Source organism: Podarcis muralis, chromosome 17, assembly GCF_964188315.1.
Source record: "Podarcis muralis chromosome 17, rPodMur119.hap1.1, whole genome shotgun sequence".
Classification (NCBI taxonomy): domain Eukaryota; kingdom Metazoa; phylum Chordata; class Lepidosauria; order Squamata; family Lacertidae; genus Podarcis; species Podarcis muralis.
This window is the reverse complement of record NC_135671.1, coordinates 41,336,050-41,350,277: the sequence shown is the minus strand read 5'-3', so window position 1 is coordinate 41,350,277 and position 14,228 is coordinate 41,336,050. Positions and strand designations below refer to the sequence as shown.

General features: G+C 46.5%; 1 protein-coding gene across 2 annotated transcripts in view; it reads left to right on the top strand.

The window, feature by feature from the left end:
- Positions 1-14,228, top strand: part of UBA1 (ubiquitin like modifier activating enzyme 1) — a 43,622-nt gene that overhangs the window by 20,044 nt on the left and 9,350 nt on the right. For both annotated transcript variants that reach the window (XM_028712627.2, XM_028712628.2), the window contains exons 2-12: positions 6,436-6,552; positions 7,828-7,886; positions 8,089-8,257; positions 8,355-8,489; positions 9,396-9,502; positions 9,746-9,836; positions 10,104-10,236; positions 11,314-11,411; positions 11,782-11,928; positions 13,389-13,565; positions 13,885-13,992. In XM_028712627.2, the coding sequence (XP_028568460.1) occupies positions 6,436-6,552; positions 7,828-7,886; positions 8,089-8,257; positions 8,355-8,489; positions 9,396-9,502; positions 9,746-9,836; positions 10,104-10,236; positions 11,314-11,411; positions 11,782-11,928; positions 13,389-13,565; positions 13,885-13,992 (1,341 nt within the window). The remainder of the gene's footprint in view (positions 1-6,435; positions 6,553-7,827; positions 7,887-8,088; positions 8,258-8,354; positions 8,490-9,395; positions 9,503-9,745; positions 9,837-10,103; positions 10,237-11,313; positions 11,412-11,781; positions 11,929-13,388; positions 13,566-13,884; positions 13,993-14,228) is intronic.

The following is a 14,228-nucleotide window of genomic DNA, read 5'->3' as shown; positions in this document are numbered from 1 at the left end:
GGTAAAATCTGGAAAAATACTTCCGGGTTTGCCGCATTTGCATCCTGAAGGATACGCAACCAGAGGTGTGTGTATCCAGAGGTGTCACTGTAATCTGTTTTATCTTTGGGGTCTATTGTTGCTGTGCTAGAAATATGCTGCAACATTGGATAAGGTGAATAAGAAGGTGGGAGCTCTTTTTGGGCTCTCCACCAAATGATTACATTGTTCAGTAGCCTTTTAATTCAATTGGATGTGGTGGACCATGCTAGAGTTGCTTTCCTCATTGGAGATGCACCTTCTTAAACAATAGTCACACTGAAAATTGCTGAGCTCACTGATTACCTGCTTTTATTAATCAAAGAGCTGACTGCTGTGGTTTTTGTCAGTCCTCCCTGCATAGAGGATGCACCAACTCCCTCAAAACCATAGTAAGACTGAAACTTATCAGGACCATGGACCCAAGTAAAGACAAGCTTTTGCATTAAACTAATCTAAGTAAAATAAGTATTTCTCAGAAAGTCGGAAGGGAATTTTAATTCTGTTTAACTTCTAGACGACAATATAGCAAGATTCCTCATCAGTCCCTTTTTAATTGCTTGTTGTTGTATCTGGATTTGTGATGCCAGTTTCTTGGTTCCTGGTACTGCAGCAAATGACCTTCTCTGCATTAGCAGGACATGTGGTTTAGCTTATTCATAGGAGATTGAACCTGTTTTCCATCTACAGATTCTCCTGAAGGCAACTGATAAAGTACAAAGAACCTTTAATCTGTCTCTCTGTGTGTGTGTGTGCATATATTCCAGTATGTCCCAAATCTGTGAAAGCCAAAATTCCCCATCTTGTTTGATTTTATTCATTTGCAGAAAATTAACTACAGCCCAAATTTAGAAAAAAATACTGTGGTGGTGAACAAAACAAAATTACATACTTGGATAAAAGTACAAAAATGCAACAAATCACTAGTTCATCTCCCAGTGAAAGCATGGGTGAACAAGTTAGTTTTCGGCAGTTGCCTCCATGCCAATACAGTGGTACCTCGGGATGCGAAGGCGATCTGTTCTGGAACCCCGTTCACATCCCGAACAGAACGTAAGACACGTCTGCACATGTGCGGGTCACGTTTCGTCGTTTCCGTGCATGTTAAAAGTCCATAACTTGAACAGTTAAATGATTTCTGTAAATTTTGTCGCACTACCTGGACACCTTTTAAAATTATGTCAATAGACCAGGTCAGATTTTGGGCTGTTATGCAAGTTTTGAGTTTGCTGGCAGACGATTTCTTCTTTGATCAGGGATTTTTTTTCTATTCTAAAGCTTTCTCTTTCTTCCTTTTACTATATACAGTGGTACCCCGCAAGACGAACGCCTCGCGAGACGAAAAACTCGCAAAACCAAAGGTTTTTTCGTTTTCGAGTTGCCTCGCAAAACGAATTTCCCTATGGGCTTGCTTCGCAAAACGAAGCTTGCCCAGGGGACAGCGGGTCTTCTCTTTTGAAGCAAGGGGCGGCGGGGAGAAGCGATCTTCTCCCCGCAGCCCCAGGTCCGGGGACAGCGGGAAGCGCTTCCCGCTGCCCCCGGACCTCTTTTGAAGCAAGGGTTTGCGGGGAAAGGGGCTGCGGGGAGATCGCTTCTCCCGGTGCTCCGAAGCGGGGCGGGGGGGCGGGAACACCTGCCCCAGCCGCCCCGCTTCGGAACGCTGCCCCGAAGCGGGGCGGGGGGGGCGGGAACACCTGCCCCAGCCGCCCCGCTTCAGAACGCTGCCCCGAAGCGGGGCGGGGGGGCGGGAACACCTGCCCCAGCCGCCCCGCTTCGGAACGCTGCCCCGAAGCGGGGCGGGGGGGCGGGAACACCTGCCCCAGCCGCCCCGCTTCGGAACGCTGCCCCGAAGCGGGGCGGGGGGGCGGGAACACCTGCCCCAGCCGCCCCGCTTCGGAACGCTGCCCCGAAGCGGGGCGGGGGGGCGGGAACACCTGCCCCAGCCGCCCCGCTTCGGAACGCTGCTCCGAAGCGGGGCGGGGGGGCGGGAACCTCTCACCCCGCCGCCGGGCATCGGAACGAGGTCCTGGACCTCTTCTGAAGGCAGGCGGGGGCAAAAGTCTTTGCTCCCCCCGCCTGCCTTCCCGGGACAGCGGAGACTTCTCCGCTGCCCCGGGCGATCTTAAAATGCTGGCGGGCGGGAGCGAAGCGTTCGCTGCCGACCCCCAGCATTTTAAAATCTCCTCGGGGCAGCGGAGACTTCGCTCCCGCCCGCCAGCATTTTAAAATCGCCCCGGGACAGCAGGGGCTTTTAAAATGCTGGCGGTCGGCAGCAAAGCCCTCCTGTCCCCGGAGCTTGCGGGGCGGGAGGTGGGAAGAAGGGCTTTTCTTCCCACCGCCAGCCTTCAGAACAGCCTTCTGAAGGCTGGCAGTGGGAAGAAAAGCCCTTGTCCCCCCCCCCCCCCCAGCCTTCAGAAGAGGTCGGGGGACAGACTGTCCCCGGACCTGGTCTGAAGGCGGTTTCCCTAGGAACACATTAATTGATTTTCAATGCATTCCTATGGGAAACCGTGCATCGCAAGACGAAAAAACCGCAAGACGAAGAGACTTGCGGAACGAATTAATTTCGTCTTGCGAGGCACCACTGTATATATATATATTAATATTTTAAAGAAGAAACTCTTTGAGGTCTCAGAATCCTTAATGTGAATGCACATGGTGTGTCCATTAAAAAAATAAATAAAAGCATTGAATTTAAAATACACAACAAGGCATTAAAGTTTACATCTTTATGTACCATTTATGTCGTGGTGTGTATCCCAAATTTAACTGAACTGAATTGGGTTTCCGTTTGCATGGAATGGCTTCTATTTTGGTTATGCTTTTAAGCTTACCGTTCATAGGTAAGATTCAAAAATTAATCCCATAAGCGGAAGCCTGTGCAAGAACTTCCACTTGTGCAACAGGGATTTCCCCCTTCTATCACCAACACCCTGAAATTGGCTCAGGGTGTTAAGAAGAACCCCCACCCCAGAACAGCGTGCCAGGGAGGAGTGGGGGAAGTTCTGTCTAACAAGCCCAAATGATTGCACTGATGGAACAATCGCTTTAGCACAACATTGAATTCCACCCAACATGTAGTTTGCCTTATTGCAGAAATAGTTTAAATTATGTTCTTGTTCGTCCTGAGATGCTTATGTACTATATATCCTAGCCTAGAATTCCCTTTGCTAGCTGTTAAGGTACCTCAGTTCTCTTTTTAAAAAGAAACGAAGTTCGCTTCAGCCCCATTTCATTTTCTGTTTTAGTAAGCCCTTTCTTAAAATGTCCCAGCCTTAACCTATAGTACCCCAAGACACAACAGATAAGTCCTCATGTCCTGCCCAATCCTATTTCCTGTCTTCTCTTTCCTTGTCCTCTAACCTTTTAGATCTAGGTACTCTTTTCTTGTGTGTCACATTCTGTCAAAGATTGAGCAAATTGTAGATTGCTTTGCCTCTTGGAAGGCTGCATTTGTGCTTCTTTCTGACATGTCTTTCAGATCCTGGTTTTCTCCTGGTTGAAGAAATGTAGTCACTTGACACCAACTTGCTGTGTCACTGTTGGCTTCCTGTATGGGGTGCAGAGAGGGTGTAGCTCTGCAGAAATGCAAGCAGTTGTTTATGCTGTGGGAGTATAAGGACAAAGCTGCAACTGGAGTGCTGGAACCCAGGCTACTGTCCCAGCTGTCTGTTTCGGGACCCAAGAATAAAAGCAATACTTGTGGATGAATTTAAGCGGCCACCGTACAAAAGAACTGGCTCAGATTCAGGACACTGGGCACTGAGATTGGTGTTCAGGGAGGAAGTAGGGATGTAGTGGTCTTTCCCTTCATTACCACTGGTTTGTGATGCTGGATGGTATTTCTTCTTCACCTCTCTTCTGCCTGCCTAGGATCTCTCTATTAACAGAAGGTAGCTGATGGTCTGTTGAAAGATCATCGGCCAGTTTCTAGTGGACTACTTGGTGCCTGCCAGGAATCACTGCAAAAAATTCTGAGCTAGGTGTACCTTGGGGATGCTCTTTATGTCCTGAAGCAAGTATGAATACGCAGGATTGCTTTGTAAATTTTTGAAATGCATAAATGGGAATTTAGGTCAAAAGAAACAGTAGACAAAACAAGACCAAAGTTGACCTGCCTAGGGTTATATGAAGAAACTTGTTTGAACTCGGTCCACTTGGATAAATTCACACATTGTAAAAGCTAATGAATTATCTCAAGGTTTTCAGTATAAGCTGACCATAAACTCCTAGGGAATTAGTCCTGCTGAATTCAGTGGGGTGTACGGTAATTTCTCAGTAGGCACATATTAGGATCTACCTGCATACCTCCAGTGGCATAGAGATTATTAGCATTATCTCTGTTATATGGTGTGACCAAGTCCCAATTTTCCACTTAGAGTTCTTTGTTGGTCAGCCACGTCTCTACAAAGTCTCCCTGTTGGGAGAGGTCTTTGGACCTGTAAAGAGAGAACCTGATTGCATTCTGCTTTTCCTTGATCTTCCAAGCCCATTGCTTGGAAATTCCGAATGATCTAACCTCTGCCAGCTAAGGCTGATTGTTTCCCAGCTGACTCATATCCAGCCCCTCCCTTGCCAGCCCTGTCTGTGTGACTTATGATTCTTCCTGTACTGAGCTGGAGAACTCTGCTGGGAGGGAGCAGCCTAGAATGAGGTCATGTGGTTCAGATGTCCACATTGAGATTTAGCTGCTTTACAGAGTGGGTTAGTCTAGGCCAGATTTGATAAAGTGAACATGTGTGAGGGCCGGTCAAAGTTGTTGAGCTTTTTTAAGGATTGCTCCCCTGTAAAATTATTGGGTTAGGGTTATTGGGTTGAGCTTACATTTACACTTCAGTGTTTAGGAGACAGAATAGAACAGTGTCTGTGGTCAAAGTTCAAAGAAACAAGCTGTCCATTATTAGTGGCATCTCCTTTCCTGGGCTGCTTCAACTCCTGAGACTCTACAGCAGCCTTTGTCAACCTGGTACCCCAGGTGATGGAGACTACAACATCCAGCAGCAGCAGCTAGCATTATCCATCCACCTATCTTCCCATTTTTGTTCCACCTGTCTCCAGGGAGTTCAAGGCAATCTACGTGGTTCTTCTCCCCTGCCCTCACTTTAACTCACAGGGGAGCCATGGAAGGGAGGGGGGAGGTAGGAGAACGGGATGCTGCCCCAAGCGCCCCCCCCACGTGATCTTACTGCCCGTCAGCTGTTTCCTCCACCACTCACACGGGCACACATTACCCGCTCCCAGGAGCGTCCAGCGAGGGTCGGTGCTGGAGAGCTGCAGCTCTCCGTCAATGCTGAAGAGAAAGCGGCAAGATCCTCTGCGCTCTGCTTAAATGGGGTTAGGCCATGCCCCCGGCTGACCAGATTGGTCAACCAAAGGAGTGACACAGGGGAGAGCTCCATAAGAAGCCCGCAACACCATTTCCCTGGTGAAGAGAAATGGCTTTGGTGGAGCGTTGGCTGCTGGGCAGAACAAGATGAGCAGCAGGTGCTCAGGGACCGCAACAGATTCATTTCTCATAATAGCTTGGGGGGGGGGCGGAAGAAATTGACCAGTGGGCCGGATTTGGCCCCCGGGCTGGACTTTGGACATGCCTGGTCTAAGATTTCCTTCTCAGTAACAGCAGGCAATGGGGGGGGTCTTTTTATGTTGATAATACAGGACATTTGGAGGGACGCGGGTGGCGCTGTGGGTAAAACCTCAGTGCCTAGGACTTACCGATCATATGGTCGGCGGTTCGAATCCCCGCGGCGGGGTGAGCTCCTGTCGTTCGGTCCCAGCTCCTGCCCTCCTAGCAGTTCGTGCACCTCCAGGCGTTTCCGTGCACTGCGCTGGTCTGGCTCGCCAGAGCAGCTTCTTCACGCTGGCCACGTGACCCGGAAGTGTCTTCGGACAGCGCTGGCTCCCGGCCTCTTAAGCGAGATGAGCACGCAACCCCAGAGTCGGTCACGACTGGCCCGTACGGGCAGGGGTACCTTTACCTTTACCTTTACAGGACATTTGATAGCACCGAACTTCCTAAGCCAACACTTTAGGAAATCTGTGAGTGCTGCAACATCATATTAACTGTTAGGACATACTAGTGAGTACCTCCAATGGAATAGCCTCCTTTGCATAGCCTAAAAGGCCAGTGGTATCAGTCCTTCAGATGAAGGAGCTGCGTGTCCCATTTGGCAGCAGAGACCTGTTTAGGACTAACATCGAGGGGACCTTCACTTTTTATGACCCATTCATTGCAAGAGTCAAAAGGTTTTGCTTCCTCTCACCCCTGCTTCACATGAGATGACAGTCTTGTATATTTGGGCAGAGCCAGAATTCTGCTGCCAGAAGCCATCACAATCAAGGGACTTTGTGCCTTGCAGGCTATAGACCAAGCCTTGTATTCTTAACAAGTTGTATTTTCCCCTTTACTGCATTCAGATGTCCAGCTCGCCGTTGTCCAAGAAGCGTCGCTTGTCTGATTCGGAGACGAAGACGGGTTCAAACTGCTCCTCTGGCAAATCCGTACAGACTGATCTGCGCGAGGCGCCTGCCAACGTAAGACTTTGTGTTGAGCCCATTTCTTACATCCTGATTCTTAGTGGGGAAACTTTAGTATCTGTTCCAAGGAGAAACTAGGTCAGACCCCACAGTCTTGATATTAGTAAAGGGTTTGTTGCCATGATGGGTGGAACAGAAAAAGGGTCTGTTTGTCACCAGGAACTTCTGCAGCATTTGTACAGTGTAGTTCTGCACCATCTTTTGGGTGGAGGGTGGGCCACCCTGTCAGGACTGAGGGTGAGAAAGATTTGACTACTGTAGTCTCTTGGTGCAGCAGTAATTTACCTTTTCCTCTGAGGTGACAATTACACAAGAGAAAACAAAAGGGCAGCCTCAGGGATATCATTTAGATGCAAACTAGACATGCCCCAGAATTTTGCTCACAGACCTCTTGCAGCCTTGACAGTGCAGTCATCCCCACCTTCCTCCCCTTGTAGATCTCAGTGGGAGTTGTTGGGAACCTTGTTATCTGCAAGGAAATGTTCAAGGCAGCTATCATAAAATCAGCACAAGAACTCAACACTCCTATAAAATGTAATAGCTGGTTGGGACTGTCTCTGAATATATTGGAAATCAGTATTAACTAGCCAAACATCCTGCTTCTACCAACTGTTTGGAGCCTTCAGTTATGCTCAATAGCCCAGCATTACAGCCTTAAGCCTCAGGCTTTTGTGTAGATTAGGCTCTCCTGCCCTACCATAATGTGTGCAAGTAGCAGGCAACCAGCAAGAGAACCCTTCTCCTTGTTCAGCAGGTCATTTGGAGAATAAAGGCACCAGCTGCATGACTTACAGCTGCCTTCATTCCTAATTCTGGCTCAGGTCTTGATTTGAGCTGGAAAGGCCTCAAACTATACAGCTGGAAATTCCATTATTGGGATAAGATTATGTGAATTGAATGTATAGGCATATATATAGCTTGGTCCCATTTGCTGAATGTCAAATATTAGATGGACAATATTGTCAAATGCTACAAAATAATTGAAAGGGTGGATGGGTTTGCAACTCTGCTTCCTGACCATGGGCAGCCTTAGCTGTTCCCTTTAGAAACAGACTGTGCATGTTAAGTTTTTGTCAGCAACCAGGAGGCCTGGAAATGCATGTATTTTTTTAAAAAATAATGCTTTGATTTCCAAAAAGCTTCAATAGTCATTGCATTTTGTACTAGTCAGTATTCCACTTATTCTGTGGTACAGTCAAATAGCTTGAGAGGAAAACACTGTGTTGGTGCAAGTTCTGCTAGCGATCACCCTCTTTCCTTTCTTTTTTCCAGGGTATGGCCAAGAATGGAAATGAAACGGACATTGATGAGGGTCTGTACTCAAGGCAGCTGTAAGTACCAGAAAGGCGGGGGGTGGGTCACCATTACAAAAGGAGTTGTGGTGCTATTCTTCTGTGGCTGTTGATCTTCAGCTGTTTTTCTGCTGCTGAGAGGCAGCAGTTTTGGGGCAAGATGCCTCGGGTTTTGGTTGGGAAGGCAAGGCTCTGAAATTAACCCTTTGGGATTCTTCCCTCCACCCTTTGTTCTGAGCAGATATGTACTGGGCCATGAGGCCATGAAACGAATGCAGAATGCCAACATTCTGGTGTCTGGCCTGCGAGGACTGGGTGTGGAGATTGCCAAGAACATCATCTTGGGAGGAGTGAAATCTGTCACAATCCATGATCAGGGTGTGGCTGAGTGGTCTGACCTCTCTTCCCAGGTAGAGTCCTCCTGCATTTACCTAAATGGCCTAAAGTGTGTTCCTTCTGGTAGGCATACTGCTCCATACATTTCATACTCTTTCCCTCACTCTCCAGTTCTACCTGCGTGAGGAGGACCTTGGAAAGAATCGAGCTGAAGTATCCCAGCCTCGACTAGCTGAGCTGAACTCCTATGTACCTGTTACTTCTTACACTGGGCCCCTCAGTGAGGACTTCCTTGGCAACTTCCAGGTACTGTAAAGCAGGATGGCAGCTTATCGATAACTGGTTTTCTCTTCATAGGGGAAATGTCGGCTTGGTTTTCAGAAGAGAGGAGGGTTAGATTAGCAGGATATAATAATTACTTTTGAACAGATCAAGGGTCCATCTAGTCTAGAATTTTGTCTTCAGCAGTGGACAGCAAGGTGCTTCTGGAATTTCAGAGGACAATTCAGTATAACAATAGTGGTTGTGATACTTTGTCCCCACCATCTAACATTCCAAATGGTATTGCCCCATACATTAAGGTTCCATTTAATTATCAGGGCTAACAATGTGACATGCATCTCATTTGTACATATACCGAATGTCATCTTCCTCTCCATTTGCTCACGTAGCTTGCGGAGAGCCGTTTTGAATCTCTTTAGTCTGCTTGGAACTTGGCCATCATGAACTGTTTGTCATTTGGAGGCCAGGTTCCTTCACTATTTCCTTGACTCCGGATCGTTTAGCAATCTTAGATAACACAAGTCCTAATACAAATCCTTGTGAAGAGGCAGGGGCTGCACTGCTTACTTTAGAGCTCTACGCATAACTGCTGCTGCTTTTATGTATACGTTTCCATGTTTTCTGCTGCAGTCAGTCTAATCCTGTGGGTGCATATAGCTTTAAGAGCCAGCTAGCCACAGGAATTCACTGGTGAGAGATTCTAAGAAAAGTAATATTATTGAAAGCAGAGCTTCTTAATTCTCTGTGCCATAGAATAGAGTGGAAAAAGCAGTGTTGTGGAGAAAAGCCCTCTTGTTGTTTAGCCTTCCTGTTCTGCTAAACTTCACTCTAAGAATGAGCCGGTACAGAACTCAAGATCTGTGGTGTTACAAACAGCGGCAGAGTGTGTGTTGCCTAGAGTAGCACTTGGATCTTTTGTCCCTTCTGCAGGTGATTGTGCTCACTAACTGTCCCTTGGAGGAGCAGCTGCGCATAGGTGACTTCTGCCATGGCAAAGACATCAAGCTGGTCGTGGCCGATACAAAGGGCCTTTTCGGGTAAGATGTAATTCCAGCTCTGCTCTTTTATCTCTGCTATAGCAACCCTTGACCGTTTCCTTTGGCTGGGCTCTCCATCCTGTCTAACATGGGCAGCTTTGAGAGTTCCAGTCTTTATAGCCAATAACATGTCCAGCCCAGCCTTACTGCTTAGGGTATTGTTGCATCAGTGACAGCACTGAGAGTTGGGTTGCAGTGGAAATGGCACTATTGGCCCCTCACCCTGTTTCCTTTTCCTTACAGCCAGTTGTTCTGTGACTTTGGTGATGACATGGTTGTGACAGACACTAATGGGGAGCAGCCGCTCAGCGCCATGGTCTCCATGATTACCAAGGTAATTCCTTCCTGAGGCCGGAAGCCACAACTATTTCCTGTAATGGAGATGTGCAGTCTTCCTTATAGAGGGCACATGTATGCCTCTATGTATGCCTCCTGCAATGTCTTGCATTGATTTCGACAGTGGACGTCCTTGGAGGTTTTTATGCAGAAGTTGGATGGCCAGCTTTAGTGGATGCTTTACCTGACATTCCTGCATAGGACTAAATGCTCCCCAGGGTCCCTTCCAACTCTACAGTTCTGTGATTCCCTTATTTCTGTACAGGGGTGCCCTGGAGAGGTAACCTGTCTGGATGAAGCTCGGCACGGTTTTGAGACTGGCGACTTCGTTTCCTTCACTGAAGTTGAAGGCATGAAGGAGCTCAACAATTGTGAACCAATGGAAATCAAAGTGCTTGGTGAGACCCTGTTGGTGCCTTGACTAAGCAGAGCAAGTCTTGGATGTCACTTGAATGGGATGGTTGCTGGGGTTTTAGGCTCTCTAAGTTTCTGACAAAACTACCTGGATAGATATTAATGCCTTTCAGTGGTGGTCTAGCATTTGCTTTAATTATTTGGAATTTTAGCCTGCTCTGTCCCCATATACCCTAAGAGGGTTACAATAGATTAAACCTGCCAGAAACAAAAAATGTACAATTAGACAAATGTTAATTCTGACCATCCTCTTTCTTGTCCGCTTTCATGATTGTCTTCCTAAGAACCCTTTTCTAACCTAGACACAGCCTATCAATCCCTAAATCAACAAACATTCCCATTCTCTAGCATTCCATCCCTAAAACAATCATGCAATTTAAGTCTCCTCCTACTGTCTTACACCTGAGAGCACACCATTCCCTTCACTCAAAACCGTATCAACCCCTTTACACATAGGCATAGAATAAAATTCATTTCACAACCTGTTCATGTCTCCTTTTTTCTGTTTCCTCTGGTATATGGAGACATAACACTTCTCTCCTTCCCCAAATTATAATTTAATCCTATTAAAAGGATTGAAAGATCCCTTCCATACTTTTATTATAGAGTGTCCCCAATTGCAATATTGGCAGAGCTGGCCCTCTCGGTAGTTCTTCTACACTCAGAGGCTCAAGAGGAGTGGCAGCTCAGGAGAGGGCCTTCTCTGTGGCAGCCCCTCAGCTGTGGAACTCCCTCTCCACAGAGGTGCATCTGGCACCTTCATTGTACAGCTTTTGGAGAATGCTGAAGGCGTGCCGCTTTGCTTTTGATACCAGTAGTGTATATATTTTGGGCCCACTTTATTTTTGTGATGGTAAGCTGTTTTAAACTGTGTTTAATATTGTGTGTTAATGTTGTAATCTGCCCTGGGACCTTAGGGTGAAGGGCAGGTAATAAATAGTTGTACTAATAATAACATTTTGACATGGTTGCTGGAGGCCCTGACCCAAATACCGTTTTATTCCTAGTTTGATTTCTCATATGAGACTGACAAAAACATGTGTTCTCTCTCTCTCTTTCAGGCCCCTACACATTCAGCATTGGTGACACCTCCAACTTTTCAGACTATATACGTGGTGGTATTGTCACCCAGGTCAAGATGCCAAATAAGATTAGCTTTGTAAGTGTTGTTGCTGACAGACTCTGGCTTTTTTGCAGTGCTCTTGTGCTGGAACAGCCTGGTCCCCTTTGGGCCACATGTGCCATTCCTTGGGAGGCATCATGATCTGGAGCTATCGACTCTCCCCTTGGCCATAGAAAAATGGAGCCATGAAGTGATCTTACGCACTTCCCAGTTCACTGGATTGATAGTGCTGCCCCAATTGTAGTGAATGTTCCTATCTAGGGTTCTGGAATGTTTAACCTACAACTGCAGTGAATGTGGCAGTATTGAAGTTCCACTGTTTATATTGGATAAAGCAGGTGTCTCCATGTCCAAAGAGAATATTCATCTGCTTATCAGGGCACACTTTCTCACTCTTCTCTTCCAGAAATCTCTGCGCACTTCTCTGCTGGAGCCAGAGTTCATCATTACTGACTTTGGCAAGTTTGACCGACCAGGTCAGTTGCACTTGGGATTCCAGGCCTTGCACGAGTTTCGCAAGAAGCATGATCGTTTCCCCAAGCCCCGTAATCAGGTAGGTTGTTCCTTCTTGGTGGTAATGTGGTACCTTTATCTCCATGATTTGAAGTTCTCTATAGCTGCAGCTGCTCATACTAGCCACAGAAACCCCAAGTTTTGTAATAAGCAGAACTTCCCTCCTGAGAACATTAGTGCAGATAGCATTTTATGTAAAAAATCTGACATATCAGGCAACTCAATTTTGCTTCATTTTGAAGCTGAGGGCCAAACTTGTTGTGTCATGTTAAATTCACCTTTTCACCATTAAAAATGAAAATAGCATCTGTTTGAGGCTGATAATTATCCTGACTGCAGCAGATGGAGAGGAGTTTGTTGCTTTCCTCCTTCATTTGGGCTCCTGATTGTACACCCAAAGCTGTTACTTGCATTGGGAGAAAAGCTCCTGTGGGCACTACTTGCACTTCAAATGCAAGACTCAGAGTGTCTAGTTTGGCCCTAACCCTTTCAGTTTTTGCACAGTTGCTGTTTATTTTCCAAAAGGTATTGTTCAGGCAGGAAGTGGAAATGGAAATGAGTGGTATATGGGAAAGAAGATGTGATCATTGTTGTATCTAATGTTGTTGGGGTTTAAGTGTGTGCATGTTTAGTTGTGAACCCTGTCGATGTGAATTGTGCATCCAGAAAAATACAATTCTACACGTGTGATTTTATCATTTTTAGTTGTTTGCATCATTCTGGCTTTATTACTCAAGTGGAGGGGCAAGAAGTTATGGGGGGGTACTTTGTGCTCTATAACTTATTCAAAACTGCCTGTGCCTCTGTGCCAGGACTGGTCGTTGTCCTCTTCAGATCACCACACAAACGCTTCTTGTCTTTTATAACTTTTTATTGCGTATTAACAAAACAATCTTATAAACGGTTCTTAACTATTATTCCTCAGAGTCACTTCTGTCAGATACCTTCTGAGCTCTGCTTCTCCATGACCAGCCACTCTCAAAATGGCGAAGGTGCCTTTCCCTTCGCTTTCCCGCTCTTTTTCCTACCCTCCTGGCTAGAGCTGGCTTGTATCTCCCCTCCTCCGAATCTGAGCTAGAACTGAACCCTTGCCTTTCCTGGGAACAGCCGGTCCCTCCCTGTTGTTCCTCTTGCTCTCTTCTGTTAGATTCACTGCTCTCCTTGGGGAATGCTTTCTCCCTCTGAGAAACTGGAAACTTCTAACTCTTCCCTGAAATTCTGTGGGGTTAAATACCTACAATCCTTGTTTAATAGGTATGTGTGAGAGCTGGGCAACAGCACAGGGCAAAGGCTGTACTTCAGTTCTTGAGTCTCCTGCAGATACTATTATATCAGTTTCAAAAGTATTGCCAGAAACTTTGCAAGGGGATTAGATGTATTTATTGTAGTTCCATTCCATTATCTTTGTCAAATCTCTGCATGCCTGAATGATCCTGCAATCTAACTGAACATTAGGGGCTTTTCCTAGCCTATGTCTGACTTCTCTCCCTTCCTTTTCAGGCAGATGCCAGTGAGGTTCTAGCTTTGGTCAAGGATTTGAATGAGCAAGCGGCACCCTCACTAAGACAAGAGCAGCTGAATGAGGATGTCATCAAAGAACTGGCCTTCCAAGCTACTGGAAACTTGGCTCCTGTCAATGCCTTTGTTGGAGGACTGGCTGCACAGGAAGTCATGAAGGTAATGCCAGGCTCCAGGAATTCACCCCAGATATTGGGGAAGTTGGCTAGGAGCTCAGGTCCTGGGTTCTCTTCAGAAATAATTTGTGGTTTTGCGTTTCCTATCATCATCAATTTCTTCTTCAACCAGGAGCTTTGTATTTGACTATTTAGAACAGCAAAATCTTTGCCTCAGTAATAGAGAAACCAAGGTGGATGAGTTTGGCATGCAGTGTCAACCCAGCCCATGTCCTTAAATGGGACACCAGCCTCTTTGTAAAAAAGCCAAATGACCATGGCATAAGATATGACTGTCTTCCTCTTTCCTCACTCTCTTTCAGGCTTGTTCAGGCAAATTCATGCCTGTTACACAGTGGTTGTACTTTGATGCACTGGAGTGCCTCCCTGAGGAAAACAAGGATGCCCTGACTGAGGAGAACTGTACCCCTGTAAGCACTGTGGGGTTTGAGATGCATGCCAGGAGTAGGAGGGAAGTTCATTTGAGGTTGTAAGGTTTAAGCCCCGGATAAGGAACATGTTTAAATTTCTGCACTGTTCTGATGAAAAGTGAGAGCTCTAAGGGTAGCAGGACCTTATGGGTGGTATTTTACATACAAACAAACTGGCATCTGATATGTACAGGAGTAAATTTGCTGTAACATTGGCTGGAGTTTGTTTTTGGGGA